This window comes from Rhipicephalus microplus, unplaced genomic scaffold (genome assembly GCF_043290135.1).
Source record: "Rhipicephalus microplus isolate Deutch F79 unplaced genomic scaffold, USDA_Rmic scaffold_12, whole genome shotgun sequence".
NCBI lineage: Eukaryota > Metazoa > Arthropoda > Arachnida > Ixodida > Ixodidae > Rhipicephalus > Rhipicephalus microplus.
Genome location: NW_027464585.1, coordinates 53,098,127 through 53,125,156, shown reverse-complemented (window position 1 = coordinate 53,125,156; position 27,030 = coordinate 53,098,127). Strand labels below are relative to the sequence as shown.

At 52.0% G+C, this 27,030-nt stretch overlaps 1 protein-coding gene across 1 annotated transcript; it reads left to right on the top strand.

The window, feature by feature from the left end:
- Nucleotides 1-583: 583 nt before the first annotated feature.
- LOC142783760 (uncharacterized) lies at nucleotides 584-2,305 on the top strand. The gene has a single exon (XM_075882331.1). It carries the CDS (start codon nucleotides 602-604, stop codon nucleotides 1,787-1,789), a length of 1,188 nt encoding a protein of 395 aa, XP_075738446.1. The 5' UTR covers nucleotides 584-601; the 3' UTR covers nucleotides 1,790-2,305.
- The last annotated feature ends 24,725 nt before the right edge of the window (nucleotides 2,306-27,030 follow it).

The window sequence follows — 27,030 nt, the reverse complement described above, 5'->3', positions numbered from 1 at the left end:
ATTGGAAATTCGAGCCCTCCCGGGAGTGGTGTGTTGCTTTTTTCTTTGCGCTGATAGCTTTGAAGAAATGTTCCGACGGTGGTGAGAGTGGAACACGACTGTCTCCGTGACGCAATCGGCTAGCGCAATTGTCTTTTAACCGAAAGGTTGGAGGTTCGAGCCCTCCCGGGAGTGCTGTGTTGCTTTTTTTTCTTCGGGCTGATAGCTTTGAAGATATGTTCTGATGATGGTGAGTGTGGAGCACGATTGTCTCCGTGGCGCAATTGGCCAGCGCGATCGGCTATGAACCGAAATTTTGGAGGTTCGAGCCCACTCGGTGGTGGTGCGGCGCTTTTTTTTCTTTGGGCTGATAGCTCTGAAGAAATGTTCTGATGGTGGTGAGAGGAGAGCACGACTGTCTCCGTGGCGCAATGGGCTAGCGCTATAGGCTGTTGACCGAAAGGTCGGAGGTTCGAGCCCTACCGAGAGTGGTGTGTTGCTTTTTTTTCTTTGGGCTGATAGCTTTGAAGATATGTTCTGATGGTGGTGAGAGTGGAGCAGGACTGTCTCCGTGGGGCAATGATTCCACTTCCGGCCACGACAGTGAACGGACGTGTTTATCATGTGCTCCCGCGTAGGGGCGGTTTCAGCGGCCCGTGTGGGCCGCGGTATCAGGTGTACCGAAAAGCCAGGCGAAGATTTCCAGGTTGTTCTGCCTCAGCTGCCTTCAGGTGATTCCGTTTTGCACACGGTTTTTTTGCACGGAAACTTGAAAGCCAGGCCATATCGAGTGGAGCATGTCCGAGACAGCCTTGCTCGTCTTTCGCTGCTGCCGGAAGTGGTTGCCCTAGGGGCATACCAAATGAATCATGTATGGGCAGTGACGTTCAAGGATGATGAGGGTAAAAAGAAGATGCTGGCGGCGGAGTCTTTTGATCTAAAGGACCATCGCTGTATGGTGGTTGACCCCCGTGATCGAGGTGTGCGGCTGAAGTTGTACTGGCTTCTTCATGGCGTGCCGGACGAGGCTGTGCGAGTCGCCTTAACGCCCTACGGAAAAGTGACCGAGATAAGCAGAGATAAATGGAAGGTGCAGGGTTGCAATGATAAAGGTTCAACCACGCGGTCGGTCACGCTGAGGCTACACGCGGGCGTGTCCGTGGACGACCTGCCACACCAACTGCGAGTCGCGGAGGATATGGCGCTCGTCGTAATTCCTGGCAGAGCACCGCTATGCCTCCGATGCCGGGCTATCGGACACATTCGACGGGATTGCCGCGTGCCGCGCTGTGGGGTCTGTCGTCGCTATGGCCACGATGACGCCCACTGTGTGAGGTCGTACGCCAGCATTGCGGGCCCAGGCCAAACAGACGAAGTGTCTGAACACCTGATGGATGCCGTGGATGCCGAAGAAGCGAGCAGGGAAGACGGTTATACGGAAGGCCCTGCCACGCCCCCTGAACAGTCTTCTGGGGCCGCACTGGAATCTACCAATAAAGGCGACAAGCACTCTGGTGCGCCAGGAACGAATTTAGACACGGCAGCAGTAGAGAACGACGCTACAGCAGCGAGCAAGTCATCTTCAGCTGCGCGAGAGGGCGGCCCGGAAGCAACGGACGCCGAGATGACCAAGGCCGGTGCTATCGCTTTTAAGCGAGCTCGTGAAACACCTGACCGTACCGGAAATGTTGACACGTCGGCCATCAATGAACCTCCAACAAAGACGGCGACTGGTCGTCGGCCTACCTTTAAACCACGACCAAACCTGTCTCCTGACCGTAGGAGCACTCAAACGTCGGCCCCGCCGTAGCGGAGGAGACGTTCCGAGGCTTTCTACGCTGAGCACACGCAACCACTGCTGCGACGTGAGTATGACACCTGACGAAACAACCTTCAAGAAATGGCGACTAACTTTAAAACTGGTATTTGCATCGCGACGTTGAACTCAAGAGGCCTGTGTTCGCGCAGGAGACAATGCCAGATTAGTCGCATTTTGTTAGAAAACGACATAGACCTCCTGGCTGTACAAGAAACTAAAATGGAAAGTGAAGAACAAACGGAGCAAATGGTTCAAGTTTTTCGCTCTAGGTACAATGTCTGCGTTTGTCATGCTGTTGGGCGGTCAGGAGGCTGTGTCGTTTTCATACGTAGTAGTATCGCGGTTGTTGAAAATGTGTCTACCTGCGATAGCGGTAGGCTGGTTGTGTGCGACTTCAGTGTTTCTGGAATGCCTTGGCGCGTTGTGTGTGTTTATGCACCGAATAGATCGCACGAACGGGAATTTTTTTTCAGAGCGATTGAAGGATTCTTGAAAACGGAAAGAAATGTTGTGGTTCTAGGGGACTTCAATTGTGTCTGTAGAGCTGAGGATAAGACAACGAGCTTCAATGTGCGCGATAGAAGCGCTGAGCTGTTGAATAAAATAGTGAACGAGACAGGGCTGGAAGATGTCGGTTATGTAATGACGCGAGAGGGTGAAGTAGGATATACGCACTTTCAAGGTCATTCGCACGCGAGGTTAGACAGAATATATTTGTCGGCAAAGTTGGTGCCACTATGCTCATCTTATCAAATTCAACATCTTAGTTTTAGTGATCATTGTCTGGTCAAGGTCAACATTGGCGAAAAACGTAAGGCTGCGAAGTTTAATTGGTTTCTATGGAAATTTAATGAAAAGCTGCTGCAAGATGAAATATTTGTCACAAAAACCAAAGAATGTCTTTCAAATGCTCTTCGTTTGGAGACCAATAACTTCATAGCTGTGTGGGAGCAAATGAAGTGTGATATAAAGATGATAGCGATTGAAAGAGCCTGTGTATTACGTAATCGGGAAAGGCAACAAGAGAGGCAGTTACAAAGCGAACTAGACTACATGTTAAGCGTAGAAAATGAAGTGCCGGGAAAATTTAAGAAAGAAATAAAGGAGGCGAAAGCAAAGCTCGAATTCATCGACGACGAAAAGTACCGCGGAGCAATGATAAGGGCTCGCACTGAACGGCTGTGGATGGGTGAAACGCCCACTAAGCGGGTGCTCAGTGAAGAAAAGAAACATGCAGCAAACAAAGAGATAAATGAAATTCGATACCGCAATTACATTACCCGGGACCGCGAACAGATAAAGCACGCCTTTGTCGAGTTTTATACGCAACTCCTTAGCCATACAATCAATGACCCCGAACGATTCAAAGAGGACTTTCTGACCCTTATGCCGAGATTGGAAGACTCTGAGCGGGAGCTACTGGAAGTAGAAATCACTGTGGCAGAAATTGAATCAGCTATAGATAACCTGGGTAACGGCAAGTCACCAGGGCCGGATGGGCTTGGTGCTGCCATATACAAATTTTTTAAGACAGAAATGGCACTGGCATTACACCGAGTGATCAGAGAATGCTACGACAAGCAGCAAACACCTCATTCATTTAGGACGGCACACGTAGTATTAATCCCCAAAACTGATGACCCCGCAAAGCTACTTTCAGTGGAATCCTACCGACCTATCAGTTTGAGCAACACTGACTATAAAATATACACGAAGGTCCTAGCAAGACGGCTCCAAAGTGTTGTCACATCCCTTGTCGGCCCGCATCAGACATGTGGGATTAAGGGCAGAACCATATTCACAAATATACACGTAACCAGAAGTATTCTAGAATGCTGTGATGCAAATAATGACCGCGTGGCCATGATTCAGCTAGACCTGCACAAAGCGTTCGATAAAGTCGTACATGAAATTTTGTTTTTATTGCTGGAACATGTGAATGTAGGAACTGTCATTACAGAAGGCGTTAGAATGGTGTATCATGACTGCAGGGCTAATTTAGTAATCAACAAAGAAGTAAGTGCTTCAATTCCTGTGCGCTCGAGCGTGAAGCAAGGTTGTGCCTTGTCGCCACTCCTTTTCGCGCTTTACTTAGAGCCCTTCTGTTTACGAATACTTGCATCACCAAGTATAAGAGGGTATACGTTTCTGACCAGTGGAATTAGAATTTTAGCCTATGCTGATGACGTCGCAGTGTTTTGCAGTGACAAAGAAAGTGTGCAAGAAGTTGTACGAATAGCTAGGGAATTCTGTGCAGCAACGGGCAGCGCAATCAGTTGGCCAAAATGTCTAGGCGTTTGGCATGGCCAGTGGCAAAGCACACCCGAAGTTTACTGTAACATGAATTGGAAAATCATGCCCGGAAAGTACCTCGGTGTGCCTTTGGATCACTACCGCAATGCTACGGAGTATTGGTCTGAGGAACGTCAACGCATTAAAAATTGTACTGATAAGTGGGGAGGTCGCAATTTATCAATGTTTGCAAAAGCGTCCGTGTGCAATGTATTTCTGATTGCAAAAGTGTTTTATGTATTACAAGTGTTAACCATGACCCGCACTTCGGTCCAGAAAATGCACCGAGTATTCGCGACCTTTATATGGGGGTCGCAGTGGGAGCGCACGAGCCGGTGCAATTTATTTCATAGGGTAAAATATGGTGGTCTGGGGCTATTGCATTTGTTTTTTAAGCAGTTGGTGAGCAGATTCATGTTCGCTCGAGATCAAACTGACAATTTCTTGAGAACTGTGATCCAAGCAAGACTGCAGACCCCCTTATCTGATTTCGTCGTGTCATCTTTTTCCTTCGAAGCTGGACCACTCAGTCCTTATTTGCGAGAAGTAGTTACAGCTACACGCCTGCTCAAGGAAAGATTTTCGTACGAATACTTGTCCGACGTGACTAAAAAGAAACTGTATCGTGACCTTCTTGATGTCTTCCTGCCAGTGCCCGTCTACCGAGCTTCGTGCAGGCTAGGTTCTGAGCGTGACGTGTTTAAACGTGTTAAGAGAATGCCGGTCAGACCCTCTGTCAAAACATTCTTCTTTCAAGTGCATACCGGCACTCTCCCTGTACTGCCATGGCTAAAAAGTAAAGGGCTTTTTGTACCGTGGTCCGTCAACTGTCTAATCTGCGGCAAACCAGAAACGATAAATCATATCTTTCTCGACTGCCATGATGCTGTGTTCTTGTGGGACGTACTACAACGGACTATAAAAAAAGAACTACCTATCAACGCTTTTGGAATCCGTTTTCTTCCGTGTGCAGCTGCAGGGGAAGTGCCGAGTGACATGTTAATGTTGCTTTGCATGCATAGTGTGTGGAGGACAAGAATGGATGTTCGACATATGCGTGTAGACGCACGTTCAGCGAGAGACTATTTTGTTGAGAGTATGCTGTATACACGAGACGTGTTTAAAGCGCTGCCTGAACCCCCCGAGTGGTTACCTGTGCTCGACCAATTGGCTTCTGTGAAGCCTTTTTAAACCAAGTGCACTGGCCAAGTTGAAGCTGGTGTTTTAGTAAGTGTACATATTTTGTATGTATTTCCTTTGCTTGTGGTTATTAAAAGGCAATAAAGAAAAAAAAAAAAAAAGTCTCCGTGGGGCAATTGGCTAGCGCGATGGGCTGTTAACCGAAAGGTTGGAGGTTCGAGCCCACCCGGTGGTGCTGCGGCGCTTTTTTTTTCTTTGGGCTGATACCTTTGAAGATATGTTCTGATGATGGTGAGAGTGGAGCAGGACTGTCTCCGTGGCGCAATTGGCTGTTAACCGAACGGTTGGAGGTTCGAGCCCTCCCGGAAGTGGTGTGTTGCTTTTTTCTTTGCGCTGATAGCTTTGAAGATATGTTCTGATGGTGGTGACAGTGGAGCACGACTGTCTCCGTGGCGCAATTGGCTAGCGCGATCGGCTGTTTACCGAAAGGTTAGAGGTTCGAGTTCACCAGGTGTTGGTGCGGCGCTTTTTTTTCTTGGGGCTGATCATCTGAAGAAATCTTCTGACGGTGGTGAGAGTGGAGCACGGCTGTCTTCGTGGCGCAATTGGCTAGCTGGCTAGCGCGATCGGCTGTTAACCGAAAGGTTGGAATTTCGAGCCCTCCCGGAAGTGGTGTGTTGCTCTTTTTCTTTTTGCTGATAGCTTTGAAGATATGTTCTGATGGTGGTGAGAGTGGAGCACGACTGTATCCGTGGCGCAATTTGCTAGCGCGTTCGGCCGTTAACTGAAAGGCTGGAGGTTCGAGCCCACCCGGTGGTGGTGCGGCACTTTTTTTTCTTCGGGCTGATACCTTTGAAGATATGTTCTGACGGTGGTGAGAGTGGAGCAGGACTGTCTCCGTGGCGCAATTGGCTAGCGCGATCGGCTGTTAACCAAAAGGTGGGAGTTTCGAGCGCACCCGTGGACGGTGTGTCGCTTTTTTTGCGCTGATGGCGTAGAAGATATGTTCTGATGGTGGTGAGAGTTGAGCACGACTGTCTCCGTGGCGTAATTGGCTAGCGCGATCGGCTGTTAACCGAAATGTTGGGAGTTCGAGCCCGCCCGCGAGTGGTGCGGCGCTTTTTTTCTTTGGGCTGATAGGTTTGAAGATTAGTTTAATGGTGGTGGGAGTTGTGCAGGACTGTCTCCGTGGCGCAACTGGCTAGCGCGATTGGCTGTTAAGCGAAAGGCTGAAGGTTTGAGCCCACCCGGTGGTGGTGTGGCGCTTTCTTTTTCTTTGGGCTGATAGCTCTGAAGAAATGTTCTGACGGAGGTGGAGTGCTGCACTACTGTCTCCGTGGCGCAATTGGCTAGCGCGATCGGCTGTTAACCGAAAGGTTGGAATTTCGAGCCCTCCCGGGAGTGGTGTGTTGCTTTTTTCTTTGCGCTGATAGCTTTGAAGATATGTTCTGATGGTGGTGAGAGTGGAGCACGACTGTATCCGTGGGGCGATTGGCTAGCGCGTTCGGCCGTTAACTGAAAGGCTGGAGGTTCGAGCCCACCCGGTGGTGGTGCGGCGCTTTTTTTTCTTTGGGCTGATAGCTGTGAAGAAATGTTCTGACGGAGGTGGGAGCGCTGCACTACTGTCTCCGTGGCGCAATTGGCTAGCGCGATCGGCTGTTAACCGAAAGATTGGAAATTCGAGCCCTCCCGGGAGTGGTGTGTTACTTTTTTCTTTGCGCTGATGGCTTTGAAGAAATGTTCTGACGGTGGTGACAGTGGAACACGACTGCCTCCGTGACGCAATTGGCTAGCGCGATTGGCTTTTAACCGAAAGGTTGGAGGTGCGAGCCCTCCCGGGAGTGGTGTGTTGCTTTTTTTTCTTCGGGCTGATAGCTTTGAAGATATGTTCTGACGGTAGTGAGAGTGGAGCACGCCTGTCTCCGTGGCGCAATTGGCCAGCGCGATCGGCTATGAACTGAAATTTCGGAGGTTCGAGCCCACCCGGTGGTGGTGCGGCGCTTTTTTTTTCTTTGGGCTGATAGCTCTGAAGAAATGTTCTGATGGTGGTGAGGGTGTAGCGCGACTGTCTCCGTGGCGCAATTGGCTAGCGCGATCGGCTGTTAACAGAAAGGTTGGAGGTTCGAGCCCTCCCGAGAGTGGTGTGTTGCTTTTTTTTCTTTGGGCTGATAGCTTTGAAGATATGTTCTGATGGTGGTGAGAGTGGAGCAGGACTGTCTCCGTGGCGCAATTGGCTAGCTCGATCGGCTGTTAACCGAAAGGTTGGAGGTTCGAGCCTACCCGGTGGTGCTGCGACGCTTTTTTTTCTTTGGGCTGATACCTTTGAAGATATGTTCTGATGGTGGTGAGAGTGGAGCAGGACTGTCTCCGTGGCGCAATTGGCTGTTAACCGAAAGGTTGGAGGTTCGAGCCCTCCCGGAAGTGGTGTGTTGCTTTTTTCTTTGCGCTCATAGCTTTGAAGATATGTTCTGATGGTGGTGACAGTGGAGCATGACTGTCTCCGTGGCGCAATTGGCTAGCGCGATCGGCTGTTAACCGAAAGGTTAGAGGTTCGAGCCCACCCGGTGTTGGTGCGGCGCTTTTTATTCTTTGGGCTGATAGTCTGAAGAAATCTTCTGACGGTGGTGAGAGTGGAGCACGACTGTCTTCGTGGCGCAATTGGCTAGCGCGATCGGCTGTTAACCAAAAGGTTGGAATTTCGAGCCCTCCCGGGAGTGGTGTGTTGCTTTTTTCTTTGTGCTGATAGCTTTGAAGATATGTTCTGATGGTGGTGAGAGTGGAACACGACTGTCTCCGTGGCGCAATTGGCCAGCGCGATCGGCTATGAACCGAAATTTAGGAGGTTCGAGCCCACCCGGTGGTGGTGCGGCGCTTTTTTTTCTTTGGGCTGATAGCTCTGAAGAACTGTTCTGATGGAGGTGGGGGTGCCGCACTACTGTCTCCGTGGCGCAATTTGCTAGCGCGATTGTCTGTTAACCGAAAGGTTGGAATTTCGAGCCCTCCCAGGAGTGGTGTGTTGCTTTTTTCTTTGCGCTGATAGCTTTGACGATATGTTCTGATGGTGGTGAGAGTGGAGCACGACTGTCTACGTGGCGCAATTGGCTAGCGCGATCGCCTGTTAACCGAAAGGCTGGAGGTTCGAGCCCACCCGGTGGTGGTGCGGCGCTTTCTTTTTCTTTGGGCTGATAGCTCTGAAGAAATGTTCTGACGGAGGTGGGAGCGCTGCACTACTGTCTCCGTGGCGCAATTGGCTAGCGCGATCGGCTGTTAACCGAAAGATTGGAAATTCGAGCCCTCCCGGGAGTGGTGTGTTACTTTTTTCTTTGCGCTGATGGCTTTGAAGAAATGTTCTGACGGTGGTGACAGTGGAACACGAATGCCTCCGTGACGCAATTGGCTAGCGCGATTGGCTTTTAACCGAAAGGTTGGAGGTTCGAGCCCTCCCGGGAGTGGTGTGTTGCTTTTTTTCTTCGGGCTGATAGCTTTGAAGATATGTTCTGACGGTGGTGAGAGTGGAGCACGACTGTCTCCGTGGCGCAATTGGCCAGCGCGATCGGCTATGAACCGAAATTTTGGAGGTTCGAGCCCACCCGGTGGTGGTGCGGCGCTTTTTTTTCTTTGGGCTGATAGCTCTCAAGAAATGTTCTGATGGTGGTGAGAGGAGAGCACGACTGTCTCCGTGGCGCAATGGGCTAGCGCTATAGGCTGTTGACCGAAAGGTTGGAGGTTCGAGCCCTCGCGGGAGTGGTGTGTTGCTTTTTTCTTTGCGCTGATAGCTTTGAAGATATGTACTGATGGTGGTGAGAGTGAAGCACTACTGTCTCCGTGGCGCAATTGGCTAGTGCGATGGGCTGTTAACCGAAAGGTTGGAGGTTCGAGCCCACACGGTGGTGGTGCGGCGCTTTTTTTCCCTTGGACTGATAGCTCTGAGGAAATGTTCTGACGGTGGTTAGGGTGTAGCGCGACTGTCTCCGTGGCGCAATTGGCTAGCGCGATCGGCTGTTAACAGAAAGGTTGGAAGTTCCAGCCCTCCCGAGATTGGTGTGTTGATTTTTTTCTTTGGGCTGATAGCTTTGAAGATATGTTCTGATGGTGGTGAGAGTGGAGCAGGACTGTCTCCGTGGCGCAATTGGCTAGTGCGGTGGGCTGTTAACCGAAAGGTTGGAGGTTCGAGCCCACACGGTGGTGGTGCGGCGCTTTTTTTCCCTTGGGCTGATAGCTCTGAGGAAATGTTCTGACGGTGGTGAGGGTGTAGCGCGACTGTCTCCGTGGCGCAATTGGCTAGCGCAATCGTCTGTTAACCGAAAGGTTGGAGGTTCGAGCCCACCCGGTGGTGCTGCGGCACTTTTTTTTTCTTTGGGCTGATACCTTTGAAGATATGTTCTGATGGTGGTGAGAGTGGAGCAGGACTGTCTCCGTGGCGCAATTGGCTGTTAACCGAAAGGTTGGAGGTTCGAGCCCTCCCGGAAGTGGTGTGTTGCTTTTTTCTTTGCGCTGATAGCTTTGAAGATATGTTCTGATGGTGGTGACAGTGGCGCATGACTGTCTCCGTGGCGCAATCGGCTAGCGCGATTGTCTTTTAACCGAAAGGTTGGAGGTTCGAGCCCTCCCGGGAGTGCTGTGTTGCTTTTTTTTCTTCGGGCTGATAGCTTTGAAGATATGTTCTGATGATGGTGAGTGTGGAGCACGACTGTCTCCGTGGCGCAATTGGCCAGCGCGATCGGCTATGAACCGAAATTTTGGAGGTTCGAGCCGACTCGGTGGTGGTGCGGCGCTTTTTTTTCTTTGGGCTGATAGCTCTAAAGAACTGTTCTGATGGAGGTGGGAGTGCTGCACTACTGTCTCCGTGGCGCAATTGGCTAGCGCGATTGTCTGTTAACCGAAAGGTTGGAATTTCGAGCCCTCCCAGGAGTGGTGTGTTGCTTTTTTCTTTGCGCTGATAGCTTTGAAGATATGTTCTGATGGTGGTGAGAGTGGAGCACGACTGTCTACGTGGCGCAATTGGCTAGCGCGATCGGCTGTTAACAGAAAGGTTGGAGGTTCCAGCCCTCCCGAGATTGGTGTGTTGATTTTTTTCTTTGGGCTGATAGCTTTGAAGATATGTTCTGATGGTGGTGAGAGGAGAGCACGACTGTCTCCGTGGCGCAATGGGCTAGCGCTATAGGCTGTTGACCGAAAGGTCGGAGGTTCGAGCCCTACCGAGAGTGGTGTGTTGCTTTTTTTTCTTTGGGCTGATAGCTTTGAAGATATGTTCTGATGGTGGTGAGAGTGGAGCAGGACTGTCTCCGTGGCGCAATTGGCTAGCGCGATGGGCTGTTAACCGAAAGGTTGGAAGTTCGAGCCCACCCGGTGGTGCTGCGGCGCTTTTTTTTCTTTGGGCTGATACCTTTGAAGATATGTTCTGATGATGGTGAGAGTGGAGCAGGACTGTCTCCGTGGCGCAATTGGCTGTTAACCGAACGGTTGGAGGTTCGAGCCCTCCCGGAAGTGGTGTGTTGCTTTTTTCTTTGCGCTGATAGCTTTGAAGATTTGTTCTGATGGTGGTGACAGTGGAGCACGACTGTCTCCGTGGCGCAATTGGCTAGCGCGATCGGCTGTTTACCGAAAGGTTAGAGGTTCGAGTTCACCAGGTGTTGGTGCGGCGCTTTTTTTTCTTGGGGCTGATCATCTGAAGAAATCTTCTGACGGTGGTGAGAGTGGAGCACGGCTGTCTTCGTGGCGCAATTGGCTAGCTGGCTAGCGCGATCGGCTGTTAACCGAAAGGTTGGAATTTCGAGCCCTCCCGGAAGTGGTGTGTTGCTCTTTTTCTTTTTGCTGATAGCTTTGAAGATATGTTCTGATGGTGGTGAGAGTGGAGCACGACTGTATCCGTGGCGCAATTTGCTAGCGCGTTCGGCCGTTAACTGAAAGGCTGGAGGTTCGAGCCCACCCGGTGGTGGTGCGGCACTTTTTTTTCTTCGGGCTGATACCTTTGAAGATATGTTCTGACGGTGGTGAGAGTGGAGCAGGACTGTCTCCGTGGCGCAATTGGCTAGCGCGATCGGCTGTTAACCAAAAGGTGGGAGTTTCGAGCGCACCCGTGGACGGTGTGTCGCTTTTTTTTTGCGCTGATGGCGTAGAAGATATGTTCTGATGGTGGTGAGAGCTGAGCACGACTGTCTCCGTGGCGTAATTGGCTAGCGCGATCGGCTGTTAACCGAAATGTTGGGGGTTCGAGCCCGCCCGCGAGTGGTGCGGCGCTTTTTTTCTTTGGGCTGATAGCTTTGAAGATTAGTTTAATGGTGGTGGGAGTTGTGCAGGACTGTCTCCGTGGCGCAACTGGCTAGCGCGATTGGCTGTTAAGCGAAAGGCTGAAGGTTCGAGCCCACCCGGTGGTGGTGTGGCGCTTTCTTTTTCTTTGGGCTGATAGCTCTGAAGAAATGTTCTGACAGAGGTGGAGTGCTGCACTACTGTCTCCGTGGCGCAATTGGCTAGCGCGATCGGCTGTTAACCGAAAGGTTGGAATTTCGAGCCCTCCCGGGAGTGGTGTATTGCTTTTTTCTTTGCGCTGATAGCTTTGAAGATATGTTCTGATGGTGGTGAGAGTGGAGCACGACTGTATCCGTGGGGCGATTGGCTAGCGCGTTCGGCCGTTAACTGAAAGGCTGGAGGTTCGAGCCCACCCGGTGGTGGTGCGGCGCTTTTTTTTCTTTGGGCTGATAGCTGTGAAGAAATGTTCTGACGGAGGTGGGAGCGCTGCACTACTGTCTCCGTGGCGCAATTGGCTAGCGCGATCGGCTGTTAACCGAAAGATTGGAAATTCGAGCCCTCCCGGGAGTGGTGTGTTACTTTTTTCTTTGCGCTGATGGCTTTGAAGAAATGTTCTGACGGTGGTGACAGTGGAACACGACTGCCTCCGTGACGCAATTGGCTAGCGCGATTGGCTTTTAACCGAAAGGTTGGAGGTGCGAGCCCTCCCGGGAGTGGTGTGTTGCTTTTTTTTCTTCGGGCTGATAGCTTTGAAGATATGTTCTGACGGTGGTGAGAGTGGAGCACGCCTGTCTCCGTGGCGCAATTGGCCAGCGCGATCGGCTATGAACTGAAATTTCGGAGGTTCGAGCCCACCCGGTGGTGGTGCGGCGCTTTTTTTTCTTTGGGCTGATAGCTCTGAAGAAATGTTCTGATGGTGGTGAGAGGAGAGCACGACTGTCTCCGTGGTGCAATGGGCTAGCGCTATAGGCTGTTGACCGAAAGGTTGGAGGTTCGAGCCCTCTCGGGAGTGGTATGTTGCTTTTTTCTTTGCGCTGATAGCTTTGTAGATATGTACTGATGGTGGTGAGAGTGAAGCACGACTGTCTCCGTGGCGCAATTGGCTAGTGCGATGGGCTGTTAACCGAAAGGTTAGAGGTTCGAGCCCACACGGTGGTGGTGCGGCGCTTTTTTTCCCTTGGGCTGATAGCTCTGAGGAAATGTTCTGACGGTGGTGAGGGTGTAGCGCGACTGTCTCCGTGGCGCAATTGGCTAGCGCGATCGGCTGTTAACAGAAAGGTTGGAGGTTCGAGCCCTCCCGAGAGTGGTGTGTTGCTTTTTTTTCTTTGGGCTGATAGCTTTGAAGATATGTTCTGATGGTGGTGATAGTGGAGCAGGACTGTCTCCGTGGCGCAATTGGCTAGCGCGATCGGCTGTTAACCGAAAGGTTGGAGGTTCGAGCCTACCCGGTGGTGCTGCGACGCTTTTTTTTCTTTGGGCTGATACCTTTGAAGATATGTCCTGATGGTGGTGAGAGTGGAGCAGGACTGTCTCCGTGGCGCAATTGGCTGTTAACCGAAAGGTTGGAGGTTCGAGCCCTCCCGGAAGTGGTGTGTTGCTTTTTTCTTTGCGCTGATAGCTTTGAAGATATGTTCTGATGGTGGTGACGGTGGAGCATGACTGTCTCCGTGGCGCAATTGGCTAGCGCGATCGGCTGTTAACCGAAAGGTTAGAGGTTCGAGCCCACCCGGTGTTGGTGCGGCGCTTTTTTTTCTTTGGGCTGATAGTCTGAAGAAATCTTCTGACGGTGGTGAGAGTGGAGCACGACTGTCTTCGTGGCGCAATTGGCTAGCGCGATCGGCTGTTAACCAAAAGGTTGGAATTTCTAGCCCTCCCGGGAGTGGTGTGTTGCTTTTTTTTTGTGCTGATAGCTTTGAAGATATGTTCTGATGGTGGTGAGAGTGGAACACGACTGTCTCCGTGGCGCAATTGGCCAGCGCGATCGGCTATGAACCGAAATTTAGGAGGTTCGAGCCCACCCGGTGGTGGTGCGGCGCTTTTTTTTCTTTGGGCTGATAGCTCTGAAGAACTGTTCTGATGGAGGTGGGAGTGCTGCACTACTGTCTCCGTGGCGCAATTGGCTAGCGCGATTGTCTGTTAACCGAAAGGTTGGAATTTCAAGCCCTCCCAGGAGTGGTGTGTTGCTTTTTTCTTTGCGCTGATAGCTTTGAAGATATGTTCTGATGGTGGTGAGAGTGGAGCACGACTGTCTACGTGGCGCAATTGGCTAGCGCGATCGCCTGTTAACCGAAAGGCTGGAGGTTCGAGCCCACCCGGTGGTGGTGCGGCGCTTTCTTTTTCTTTGGGCTGATAGCTCTGAAGAAATGTTCTGACGGAGGTGGGAGCGCTGCACTACTGTCTCCGTGGCGCAATTGGCTAGCGCGATCGGCTGTTAACCGAAAGATTGGAAATTCGAGCCCTCCCGGGAGTGGTGTGTTACTTTTTTCTTTGCGCTGATGGCTTTGAAGAAATGTTCTGACGGTGGTGACAGTGGAACACGAATGCCTCCGTGACGCAATTGGCTAGCGCGATTGGCTTTTAACCGAAAGGTTGGAGGTTCGAGCCCTCCCGGGAGTGGTGTGTTGCTTTTTTTTTCTTCGGGCTGATAGCTTTGAAGATATGTTCTGACGGTGGTGAGAGTGGAGCACGACTGTCTCCAAGGCGCAATTGGCCAGCGCGATCGGCTATGAACCGAAATTTTGGAGGTTCGAGCCCACCCGGTGGTGGTGCGGCGCTTTTTTTTCTTTGGGCTGATAGCTCTGAAGAAATGTTCTGATGGTGGTGAGAGGAGAGCACGACTGTCTCCGTGGTACAATGGGCTAGCGCTATAGGCTGTTGACCGAAAGGTTGGAGATTCGAGCCCTCCCGGGAGTGGTGTGTTGCTTTTTTCTTTGCGCTGATAGCTTTGAAGATATTTACTGATGGTGGTGAGAGTGAAGCACGACTGTCTCCGTGGCGCAATTGGCTAGTGCGATGGGCTGTTAACCGAAAGGTTGGAGGTTCGAGCCCACACGGTGGTGGTGCGGCGCTTTTTTTCCCTTGGACTGATAGCTCTGAGGAAATGTTCTGACGGTGGCTAGGGTGTAGCGCGACTGTCTCCGTGGCGCAATTGGCTAGCGCGATCGGCTGTTAACAGAAAGGTTGGAGGTTCCAGCCCTCCCGAGATTGGTGTGTTGATTTTTTTCTTGGGGCTGATAGCTTTGAAGATATGTTCTGATGGTGGTGAGAGTGGAGCAGGACTGTCTCCGTGGCGCAATTGGCTAGTGCGGTGGGCTGTTAACCGGAAGGTTGGAGGTTCGAGCCCACACGGTGGTGGTGCGGCGCTTTTTTCCCTTGGGCTGATAGCTCTGAGGAAATGTTCTGACGGTGGTGAGGTTGTAGCGCGACTGTCTCCGTGGCGCAATTGGCTAGCGCAATCGTCTGTTAACCGAAAGGTTGGAGGTTCGAGCCCACCCGGTGGTGCTGCGGCACTTTTTTTTTCTTTGGGCTGATACCTTTGAAGATATGTTCTGATGGTGGTGAGAGTGGAGCAGGACTGTCTCCGTGGCGCAATTGGCTGTTAACCGAAAGGTTGGAGGTTCGAGCCCTCCCGGAAGTGGTGTGTTGCTTTTTTCTTTGCGCTGATAGCTTTGAAGATATGTTCTGATGGTGGTGACAGTGGAGCACGACTGTCTCCGTGGCGCAATCGGCTAGCGCGATCGGCTGTTAACCGATAGGTTAGAGGTTCGAGCCCACCCGGTGTTGGTGCGGGGGTTTTCTTTTTTGGGCTGATAGTCTGAAGAAATCTTCTGACGGTGGTGAGAGCGGAGCACGACTGTCTTCGTGGCGCAATTGGCTAGCGCGATCGGCTGTTATCCGAAAGGTTGGAATTTCGAGCCCTCCCGGGAGTGGTGTGTTGCTTTTTTCTTTTTGCTGATAGCTTTGAAGATATGTTCTGATGGTGGTGAGAGTGGAGCACGACTGTATCCGTGGCGCAATTGGCTAGCGCGTTCAGCCGTTAACTGGAAGGCTGGAGGTTCGAGCCCACCTGGTGGTGGTGCGGCACTTTTTTTCTTCGGGCTGATACCTTTGAAGATATGTTCTGATGGTGGTGAGAGTGGAGCAGGACTGTCTCCGTGGCGCAATTGGCTAGCGCGATCGGCTGTTAACCAAAAGGTGGGAGTTTCGAGCGCACCCGTGGACGATGTGTCGCTTTTTTTGCGCTGATGGCGTAGAAGATATGTTCTGACGGTGGTGAGAGTGGAGCACGACTGTCTCCGTGGCGTAATTGGCTAGCGCGATTGGCTGTTAACCGAAAGGTTGGGGGTTCGAGCCCACCCGCGAGTGGTGCGGCGCTTTTTTTCTTTGGGCTGACAGCTTTGAAGATTAGTTTAATGGTTGTGGGAGTTGTGCAGGACTGTCTCTGTGGCGCAACTGGCTAGCGCGATTGGCTGTTAAGCGAAAGGCTGGAGGTTCGAGCCCACCCGGTGGTGGTGCGGCGCTTTCTTTTTCTTTGGGCTGATAGCTCTGAAGAAATGTTCTGACGGAGGTGGAGTGCTGCACTACTGTCTCCGTGGCGCAATTGGCTAGCGCGATCGGCTGTTAACCGAAAGGTTGGAATTTTGAGCCCTCCCGGGAGTGGTGTGTTGCTTTTTTCTTTGTGCTGATAGCTTTGAAGATATGTTCTGATGGTGGTGAGAGTGGAGCACGACTGTATCCGTGGGGCGATTGGCTAGCGCGTTCCGCCGTTAACTGAAAGGCTGGAGGTTCGAGCCCACCCGGTGGTGGTGCGGCGCTTTTTTTTCTTTGGGCTGATAGCTGTGAAGAAATGTTCTGACCGTGGTGAGAGTGGAACACGACTGTCTCCGTGGCGCAATTGGCTAGCGCGATTGGCTTTTAACCGAAAGGTTGGAATTTCGAGCCCTCCCAGGAGTGGTGTGTTGCTTTTTTCTTTGCGCTGATAGCTTTGAAGATAAGTTCTGATGGTGGTGAGAGTGGAGCACGACTGTCTACGTGGCGCAATTGGCTAGCGCGATCGCCTGTTAACCGAAAGGCTGGAGGTTCGAGCCCACCCGGTGGTGGTGCGGCGCTTTCTTTTTCTTTGGGCTGATAGCTCTGAAGAAATGTTCTGACGGAGGTGGGAGCGCTGCACTACTGTCTCCGTGGCGCAATTGGCCAGCGCGATCGGCTATGATCCGAAATTTTGGAGGTTCGAGCCCACACGGTGGTGGTGCGGCGCTTTTTTTTCTTTGGGCTGATAGCTCTGAAGAAATGTTCTGATGGTGGTGAGAGGAGAGCACGACTGTCTCCGTGGCGCAATGGGCTAGCGCTATAGGCTGTTGACCGAAAGGTTGGAGGTTCGAGCCCTCCCGGGAGTGGTGTGTTGCTTTTTTCTTTGCGCTGATAGCTTTGAAGATATGTACTGATGGTGGTGAGAGTTAAGCACGACTGTCTCCGTGGCGCAATTGGCTAGTGCGATGGGCTGTTAACCGAAAGGTTGGAGGTTCGAGCCCACACAGTGGTGGTGCGGCGCTTTTTTTCCCTTGGGCTGATAGCTCTGAGGAAATGTTCTGACGGTGGTGAGGGTGTAGCGCGACTGTCTCCGTGGCGCAATTGGCAAGCGCGATCGGCTGTTAACAGAAAGGTTGGACGTTCGAGCTCTCCCGAGAGTGGTGTGTTGCTTTTTTTTCTTTGGGCTGATAGCTTTGAAGATATGTTCTGATGGTGGTGAGAGTGGAGCAGGACTGTCTCCATGGCGCAATTGGCTAGCGCGATCGGCTGTTAACCGAAAGGTTGGAGGTTCGAGCCCACCCGGTGGTGCTGCGGCGCTTTTTTTTCTTTGGGCTGATACCTTTGAAGATATGTTCTGATGGTGGTGAGAGTGGAGCAGGACTGTCTCCGTGGCGCAATAGGCTGTTAACCGAAAGGTTGGAGGTTCGAGCCCTCCTGGAAGTGGTGTGTTGCTTTTTTCTTTGCGCTGATAGCTTTGAAGATATGTTCTGATGGTGGTGACAGTGGAGCACGACTGTCTCCGTGGCGCAATTGGCTAGCGTGATCGGCTGTTAACCGAAAGGTTAGAGGTTCGAGCCCACCCGGTGTTGGTGCGGCGCTTGTTTTTCTTTGGGCGGATAGTCTGAAGAAATCTTCTGACGGTGGTGAGAGTGGAGCACGACTGTCTTCGTGGCGCAATTGGCTTGCGCGATCGGCTGTTAACCGAAAGGTTGGAATTTCGAGCCCTCCCGGGAGTGGTGTAATGCTTTTTTCTTTGCGCTGATAGCTTTGAAGATATGTTTTGATGGTGGTGAGAGTGGAGCACGACAGTCTACGTGGCGCAATCGGCTAGCGCGATCACCTGTTAACCGAAAGGCTGGAGGTTCGAGCCCACCCGGTGGTGGTGCGGCGCTTTCTTTTTCCTTGGGCTGATAGCTCTGAAGAAATGTTCTGACGGAGGTGGGAGCGCTGCACTACTGTCTCCGTGGCGCAATTGGCTAGCGCGATCGGCTGTTAACCGAAAGGTGGGAGTTTCGAGCGCAGCCGGGGACGGTGTGTCGCTTTTTTTTTCTTTGCGCTGATGGCGTAGAAGATATGTTCTGATGGTGGTGAGAGTGGAGCACGACTGTCTCCGTGGCGTAATTGGCTAGCGCGATCGGCTGTTAACCGAAAGGTTGGGGGTTCGAGCCCACCCGCGAGTGGTGCGGCGCTTTTTTTCTTTGGGCTGATAGCTTTGAAGATTAGTTTAATGGTGGTGGCAGTTGTGCAGGACTGTCTCCGTGGCGCAACTGGCTAGCGCGATTGGCTGTTAAGCGAAAAGCTGGAGGTTCGAGCCCACCCGGTGGTGGTGGGGCGCTTTCTTTTTCTTTGGGCTGATAGCTCTGAAGAAATGTTCAACGGAGGTGGAGTGCTGCACTACTGTCTCCGTGGCGCAATTGGCTAGAGCGATCGGCTGGTAACCAAAAGGTTGGAATTTCGAGCCCTCCCGGGAGTGGTGTGTTGCTTTTTTCTTTGCGCTGAAAGCTTTGAAGATATGTTCTGATGGTGGTGAGAGTGCAGTACGACTGTATCCGTGGCGCAATTGGCTAGCGCGTTCGGTCGTTAACCGAAAGGTTGGACGTTCGCGCCCACACGGTGGTGGTGCGGCGCTTTTTTTCCCTTGGGCTGATAGCTCTGAGGAAACGTTCTGACGGTGGTGAGGGTGTAGCGCGACTGTCTCCGTGACGCAATTGGCTAGCGCGATCGGCTGTTAACAGAAAGGTTGGAGGTTCGAGCCCTCCCGAGAGTGGTGTGTTGCTTTTTTATTTGGGCTGATAGCTTTGAAGATATGTTTATTTATTTATTTATTTATTAGAATACCCTCAGGGCCCGTAGGGCATTACAGAGGGGGTGGGTACAACATATATAACACACAAGAAAAAAAGACAAAATAAAGAAACAAGTATCAGATGCGCAAATCAGGAAGGCAACAGAAGTCAACTAAAAATGTATAAGAATTCAAGCACATACAAGACAAAGATAGATAATGAAAACTGCTGTTCTGATGGTGGTGAGAGTGGAGCAGGACTGTCTCTATTGCGCAATTGGCTAGCGCGATCGGCTGTTAACCGAAAGGTTGGAGGTTCGAGCCCACCCGGTGGTGCTGCGGCGCTTTTTTTTCTTTGGGCTGATACCTTTGAAGATATGTTCTGATGGTAGTGAGAGTGGAGCAGGACTGTCTCCGTGGCGCAATTGGCTGTTAACCGAAAGGTTGGAGGTTCGAGCCCTCCCGGAAGTTGTGTGTTGCTTTTTTCTTTGCGCTGATAGCTTTGAAGATATGTTCTGATGGTGGTGACAGTGGAGCACGACTGTCTCCGTGGCGCAATTGGCTAGCGCGATCGGCTGTTAACCGAAAGGTTAGAGGTTCGAGCCCACCCGGTGTTGGTGCGGCGCTTTTTTTTCTTTGGGCTGATAGTCTGAAGAAATCTTCTGACGGTGGTGAGAGTGGAGCACGACTGTCTTCGTGGCGCAATTGGCTAGCGCGATCGGCTGTTAACCGAAAGGTTGGAATTTCGAGCCCTCCCGGGAGTGGTGTAATGCTTTTTTCTTTGCGCTGATAGCTTTGAAGATATGATCTGATGGTGGTGTGAGTGGAGCACGACAGTCTACGTGGCGCAATCGGCTAGCGCGATCACCTGTTAACCGAAAGGCTGGAGGTTCGAGCCCACCCGGTGGTGGTGCGGCGCTTTCTTTTTCTTTGGGCTGATAGCTCTGAAGAAATGTTCTGACGGAGGTGGGAGCGCTGCACTAGTGTCTCCGTGGCGCAATTGGCTAGCGCGATCGGCTGTTAACCGAAATATTGGAAATTCGAGCCCTCCCGGGAGTGGTGTGTTGCTTTTTTCTTTGCGCTGATAGCTTTGAAGAAATGTTCTGACGGTGGTGAGAGTGGAACACGAATGTCTCCGTGGCGCAATTGGCCAGCGCGATCGGCTATGAACCGAAAGGTTAGAGGTTCGAGCCCACCCGGTGATGGTGCGGCGCTTTTTTTTCTTAGGGCTGATAGTCTGAAGAAATCTTCTGACGGTGGTGAGAGTGAAGCACGACTGTCTTCGTGGCGCAATTGGCTAGCGCGATCGGCTGTTAACCGAAAGGTTGGAACTTCGAGCCCTCCCGGGATTGGTGTGCTGCTTTTTTCTTTGCGCTGATAGCTTTGAAGATATGTTGTGATGGTGGTGAGAGTGGAGCACGACTGTATCCGTGGCGCAATTGGCTAGCGCGTTCGGCCGTTAACTGAAAGGCTGGAGGTTCGAGCCCACCCGGTGGTGGTGCGGCGCTTTTTTTTCTTTGGGCTGATAGCTGTGAAGAAATGTTCTGACGGTGGTGAGAGTGGAACACGACTGTCTCCGTGGCGTAATTGGCAAGCGCGATTGGCTCTTAACCGAAAAGTTGGAGGTTCGAGCCCTCCCGGGAGTGGTGTGTTGATTTTTTTTTCGGGCTGACAGCTTTGAAGATATGTTCTGATGGTGGTGAGAGTGAAGCACGACTGTCTCCGTGGCGCAATTGGCCAGCGCGATCGGCTATTACCCAAAATTTTGGAGTGGAGCAGGACTGTCTCCGTGGCGCAATTGGCTAGCACAATCGGCTATTAACCGAAAGGTCGGAGTTTCGAGCCCACCTGGTGGTGGTGCGGCGCTTTTTTTTCTTTGGGCTGATAGCTTTGAAGATATGTTCTGATGGTGGTGCGAGTGGAGCAGGACTGTCTCCGTGGTGCAATTGGCTAGTGCGTTCGGCTGTTAACGAAAAGGTTGGTGTTTCGAGCCCACCCGTGGATGGTGTGTCGCTTTTTTTTCTTTGCGCTCATAGCTTTGAAGGTATGTTCTGATAGCGGTGAGAGTGGAGCACGACTGTCTCCGTGGCGCAATTGGCTAGCGCGATCGGCTGTTAACCGAAAGGTTGGAGGTTCGAGCCCACCCGGTGGTGGTTCGTCGCTCTTTTTTCTTTGGGCTGATAGCTTTAGAGAAATGTTCTGACGGTGGTGAGAATTGGGCACGACTGTCTCCTTGGCGCATTTGGCTAGCGCGTTCGGCTGTTAACCGAAAGGTTGGAGGTTCGAGCCCACCCGGTGGCGGTTCAGGCCTTTTTTTTCTTTGGGCTGATAGTCTGAAGAAGTGTTCTGACGGTGGTGAGAGTGGAGCACGACTGTCTCCGTGGCGCAACTGGCTAGCGCGATCGGCTGTTAACCGAAAGGTTGGAGGTTCGAGCCCACCCGGGGTGGTGCGGCGCTTTTTTTTTCTTTGGTTCGATAGCTTTGAAGATATGTTATGCTTGTGGTGAAAGTATAGCAGGACTGTCTCCGTGGCGTGATTGGCTATCGCGATCGGCTGTTAACCGAAAGGTTGAAGGTTCGAGCCGTCCCTGGAATGGTGTGTTGCTTTTTTCTTTGCGCTGATAGCTTTGAATATATGTTCTGATGGTGGTGAGAGTGGAGCACGGCTGTCTCCGTGGCACAATTGGCTAGCGCGATGTGCTGTTAACCGAAATGTTGGAGGTTCGAGCCCACCCGGTGGTGGTGCGGCGCTTTTTTTTCTTTGCTCTGATAGCTTTGAAGATATGTTCTGATGGTGGTGAGAGTGGAGCAGGACTGTCTCCGTGGCGCAATCGGCTAGCACGATCGGCTGTTAACCGAAAGGTTGGAGTTTCGAGCCCACCCGGTGGTGGTGCGGCGCTTTTTTTTCTTTGGGTTGATAGCTTTGAAGATATGTTCTGATGGTGGTGAGAGTGGAGCACGACTGTCTCCATGGCGCAATTGGCTAGCGCATCCGGCTGTTAACCGAAAGTTTGGAGGTTCGAGCCCACCCGGTGGTGGTGCGGCGCTTCTTTTTCTTTGGGCTGATAGCTCTGAAGAAATGTCCTGATGGAGGTGGGAGTGCTGCGCTACTGTCTCCGTGGCGCAATCGGCTAGCACGATCGGCTGTTAACCGAAAGGTTGGAGTTTCGAGCCCACCCGGTGGTGGTGCGGCGCTTTTTTTTCTTTGGGTTGATAGCTTTGAAGATATGTTCTGATGGTGGTGAGAGTGGAGCACGACTGTCTCCATGGCGCAATTGGCTAGCGCGATCGCCTGTTAACCGAAATCTGGAGGTTTGAGCCCACCCGGTGGTGCTGCGGCGCTTTTTTTCTTTGGGCTGATAGCTTTGAAGATATGTTCTGATGGTGGTGAGAGTGGAGCAGGACTGTCTCCGTCTCGCGATTGGCTAGCGCGATCAGCCGTTAACCGAAAGGTTGGAGGTTCGAGCCCTCCCGGGAGTGGTGTGTTGCTTTTTTCTTTGCGCTGATAGCTTTGAAGATATGTTCGATGGTGGTGAGTGTGAAGCACGACTGTCTCCGTGGCGCAATTGGCTAGCGCGATGGGCTGTTAACCGAAAGGTTTGAGGTTCGAGCCCACCCGGTGGTGGTGCGGCGCTTTTTTTTTCTTTGGGCTGATAGTCTGAAGAAGTGTTCTGACGGTGGTGAGAGTGGAGCACGACTGTCTCCGTGGCGCAATTGGCTAGCGCGATCGGCTGTTAACCGAAAGTTTGGAGGTCCGAGCCCACCCGGGGTGGTGCGGCGCTTTTTTTTCTTTGGTTCGATAGCTTTGAAGATATGTTATGCTTGTGGTGAAAGTATAGCAGGACTGTCTCCGTGGCGTGATTGGCTATCGCGATCGGCTGTTAACCGAAAGGTTGGAGGTTCGAGCCGTCCCTGGAATGGTGTGTTGCTTTTTTCTTTGCGCTGATAGCTTTGAATATATGTTCTGATGGTGGTGAGAGTGGAGCACGGCTGTCTCCGTGGCACAATTGGCTAGCGCGATGGGCTGTTAACCGAAATGTTGGAGGTTCGAGCCCACCCGGTGGTGGTGCGGCGCTTTTTTTTTTCTTTGCTCTGATAGCTTTGAAGATATGTTCTGATGGTGGTGAGAGTGGAGCAGGACTGTCTCCGTGGCGCAATCGGCTAGCACGATCGGCTGTTAACCGAAAGGTTGGAGTTTCGAGCCCACCCGGTGGTGGTGCGGCGCTTTTTTTTCTTTGGGTTGATAGCTTTGAAGATATGTTCTGATGGTGGTGTGAGTGGAGCAGGACTGTCTCCGTGGTGCAATTGGCTAGCGCGATCGGCTTTTAACCAAAAGGTTGGAGTTTCGAGCCCACCCGTGGAGGGTGTGTCGCTATTTTTCTTTGCGCTGATGGCGTTGAAGATATGTTCTGATGGTGGCGAGAGTGGAGAACGACAGTCTCCGTGGTTGGCGCAATTGGCTAGCGCGATCGGCTGTTGACCGAAAGGTTGGAGGTTCGAGCCTACCCGGTGGTGGTGCGGCGTTTCTTTTTCTTTGGGCTGATAGCTCTGAAGAAATGTTCTGACGGTGGTGAGAGCGGAGCACGACTGCCTCCGTGGCCCAATTGGCTAGCGCGAACGGCTGTTAACAGAAAGGTTGGAGGTTTGAGCCCTCCCGAGAGTGGTGTGTTGCTTTTTTTTTCTTTGGGCTGATAGGTTTGAAGATATGTTCTGATGGTGGTGAGAGTGGAGCAGGACTGTCTCCGTGGCGCAATTGGCTAGCGCGATCGGCTGTTAACCGAAATGTTGGAGGTTCGAGCCCACCCGGTGGTGGTGCGGCCCTTTTTTTTTCTTTGCTCTGATAGCTTTGAAGATATGTTCTGATGGTGGTGAGAGTGGAGCAGGACGGTCTCCGTGGCGCAATTGGCTAGCACGATCGGCTGTTAACCGAAAGGTCGGAGTTTCGAGCCCACCTGGTGGTGGTGCGGCGCTTTTTTTTCTTTGGGCTGATAGCTTTGAAGATATGTAATTTGTCAAAATGGTTGATTGGGCGAGTTGGTGATACATGACTAATTATGAAATGGAAGCGCACAACGTAGAAGCAGACGGAAAGACAGGGACAAGCGCTTCCATTTCATAATTAGTTTGAAGATATGTTCTGATGGTGGTGAGAGTGGAGCAGGACTGTCTCCGTGGTGCAATTGGCTAGTGCGATCGGCTGTTAACCGAAAGGTTGGAGGTTCGAGCCCACCCGGTGGCGGTGCGGCGTTTTTTTTTTCTTTGGGCTGATAGTCTGAAGAAATGTTCTGACGGTGGTGAGAGTGGAGCACTACTGTCTCCGTGGCACATTTGGCTAGCGCGATCTGCTGTTAACCGAAAGGTTGGAGGTTCGAGCCCACCCGGGGTGGTGCGGCGCTTTTTTTTCTTTGGGCCGATAGCTTTGAAGATGTGTTATGCTGGTGGTGAGAGTACAGCAGGACTGTCTCCGTGGCGTATTTGGCAAGCGCGATCGGCTGTTAACAGAAAAGTTGGAGGTTCGAGCCCTCCCGGGAGTGGTGTGTTGCTTTTTTCTTTGCTCTGATAGCTTTGAAGTAATGTTCTGATGCTGGTGAGAGGGGAGCAGGACTGTCTCCGTGGCGCAATCGGCTAGCACGATCGGCTGTTGACCGAAAGGTTGGAGGTTCGAGCCCTCCCGGGAGTGGTGTGTTGCTTTTTTCTTTGCGCTGATAGCTTTGAAGATAAGTAATTGGCTAGCGCGATCGGCTGTTAACCAAAAAGTGGGAGTTTCGAGCCCTCCCGGGAGTGGTGTGTTGCTTTTTTCTTTGCGCTGATAGCTTTTAAGTTATGTTGTGATGGTGGTGCGAGTGGAGCAGGACTGTCTCCGTGGCGCAATTGGCTAGCGCGATCGGCTGTTAACCGAAATGTTGGAGGTTCGAGCCCACCCGGTGGTGGTGCGGCCCTTTTTTTTTCTTTGCTCTGATAGCTTTGAAGATATGTTCTGATGGTGGTGAGAGTGGAGCAGGACGGTCTCCGTGGCGCAATTGGCTAGCACAATCGGCTGTTAACCGAAAGGTCGGAGTTTCGAGCCCACCTGGTGGTGGTGCGGCGCTTTTTTTTCTTTGGGCTGATAGCTTTGAAGATATGTTCTGATGGTGGTGAGAGTGGAGCAGGACTGTCTCCGTGGTGCAATTGGCTAGTGCGATCGGCTGTTAACCGAAAGGTTGGAGGTTCGAGCCCACCCGGTGGCGGTGCGGCGTTTTTTTTTTCTTTGGGCTGATAGTCTGAAGAAATGTTCTGACGGTGGTGAGAGTGGAGCACTACTGTCTCCGTGGCACAATTGGCTAGCGCGATCTGCTGTTAACCGAAAGGTTGGAGGTTCGAGCCCACCCGGGGTGGTGTGGCGCTTTGTTTTCTTTGGGCCGATAGCTTTGAAGATATGTTATGCTGGTGCTGAGAGTACAGCAGGACTGTCTCCGTGGCGTATTTGGCAAGCGCGATCGGCTGTTAACAGAAAAGTTGGAGGTTCGAGCCCTCCCGGGAGTGGTGTGTTGCTTTTTTCTTTGCTCTGATAGCTTTGAAGTAATGTTCTGATGCTGGTGAGAGGGGAGCAGGACTGTCTCCGTGGCGCAATCGGCTAGCACGATCGGCTGTTGACCGAAAGGTTGGAGGTTCGAGCCCTCCCGGGAGTGGTGTGTTGCTTTTTTCTTTGCGCTGATAGCTTTGAAGATATGTAATTGGCTAGCGCGATCGGCTGTTAACCAAAAAGTGGGAGTTTCGAGCGCACCCGTGGAAGGTGTGTCGCTTTTTTTTTGCGCTGATGGCGTAGAAGATATGTTCTGATGGTGGTGGAGTGGAGCACGACTGTCTCCGTGGCGTAATTGGCTAGCGCGATTGGCAGTTAACCGAAATGTTGGGGGTTCGAGCCCACCCGCGAGTGGTGCGGCGCTTTTTTTCTTTGGGCTGATAGCTTTGAAGATTAGTTTAATGGTGGTGGGAGTTGTGCAGGACTGTCTCCGTGGCGCAACTGGCTAGCGCGATTGGCTGTTAAGCGAAAGGCTGAAGGTTCGAGCCCACCCGGTGGTGGTGCGGCGCTTTCTTTTTCTTTGGGCTGATAGCTCTGAAGAAATGTTCTGACGGAGGTGGAGTGCTGCACTACTGTCTCCGTGGCGCAATTGGCTAGCGCGATCGGCTGTTATTCGAAAGGTTGGAATTTCGAGCCCTCCCGGGAGTGGTATGTTGTTTTTTTCTTTGCGCTGATAGCTTTGAAGATATTTTCTGATGGTGGTGAGAGTGGAGCACGACTGTATCCGTGGGGCGATTGGCTAGCGCGTTCGGCCGTTAACTGAAAGGCTGGAAGTTCGAGCCCACCCGGTGGTGGTGCGGCGCTTTTTTTTCTTTGGGCTGATAGCTGTGAAGAAATGTTCTGACGGAGGTGGGAGCGCTGCACTACTGTCTCCGTGGCGCAATTGGCTAGCGCGATCGGCTGTTAACCGAAAGATTGGAAATTCGAGCCCTCCCGAAAGTGGTGTGTTACTTTTTTCTTTGCGCTGATGGCTTTGAAGAAACGTTCTGACGGTGGTGACAGTGGAACACGACTGCCTCCGTGACGCAATTGGCTAGCGCGATTGGCTTTTAACCGAAAGGTTGGAGGTGCGAGCCCTCCCGGGAGTGGTGTGTTGCTTTTTTTTCTTCGGGCTGATAGCTTTGAAGATATGTTCTGACGGTGGTGAGAGTGGAGCACGACTGTCTCCGTGGCGCAATTGGCCAGCGCGATCGGCTATGAACTGAAATTTTGGAGGTTCGAGCCCACCCGGTGGTGGTGCGGCGCTTTTTTTTCTTTGGGCTGATAGCTCTGAAGAAATGTTCTGATGGTGGTGAGAGGAGAGCACGACTGTCTCCGTGGCGCAATGGGCTAGCGCTATAGGCTGTTGACCGAAAGGTTGGAGGTTCGAGCCCTCCCGGGAGTGGTGTGTTGCTTTTTTCTTTGCGCTGATAGCTTTGTAGATATGTACTGATGGTGGTGAGAGTGAAGCACGACTGTCTCCGTGGCTCAATTGGCTAGTGCGATGGACTGTTAACCGAAAGGTTAGAGGTTCGAGCCCACACGGTGGTGGTGCGGCGCTTTTTTTCCTTTGGGCTGATAGCGCTGAGGAAATGTTCTGACGGTTGTGAGGGTGTAGCGCGACTGTCTCCGTGGCGCAATTGGCTAGCGCGATTGGCTGTTAACAGAAAGGTTGGAGGTTCGAGCACTCCCGAG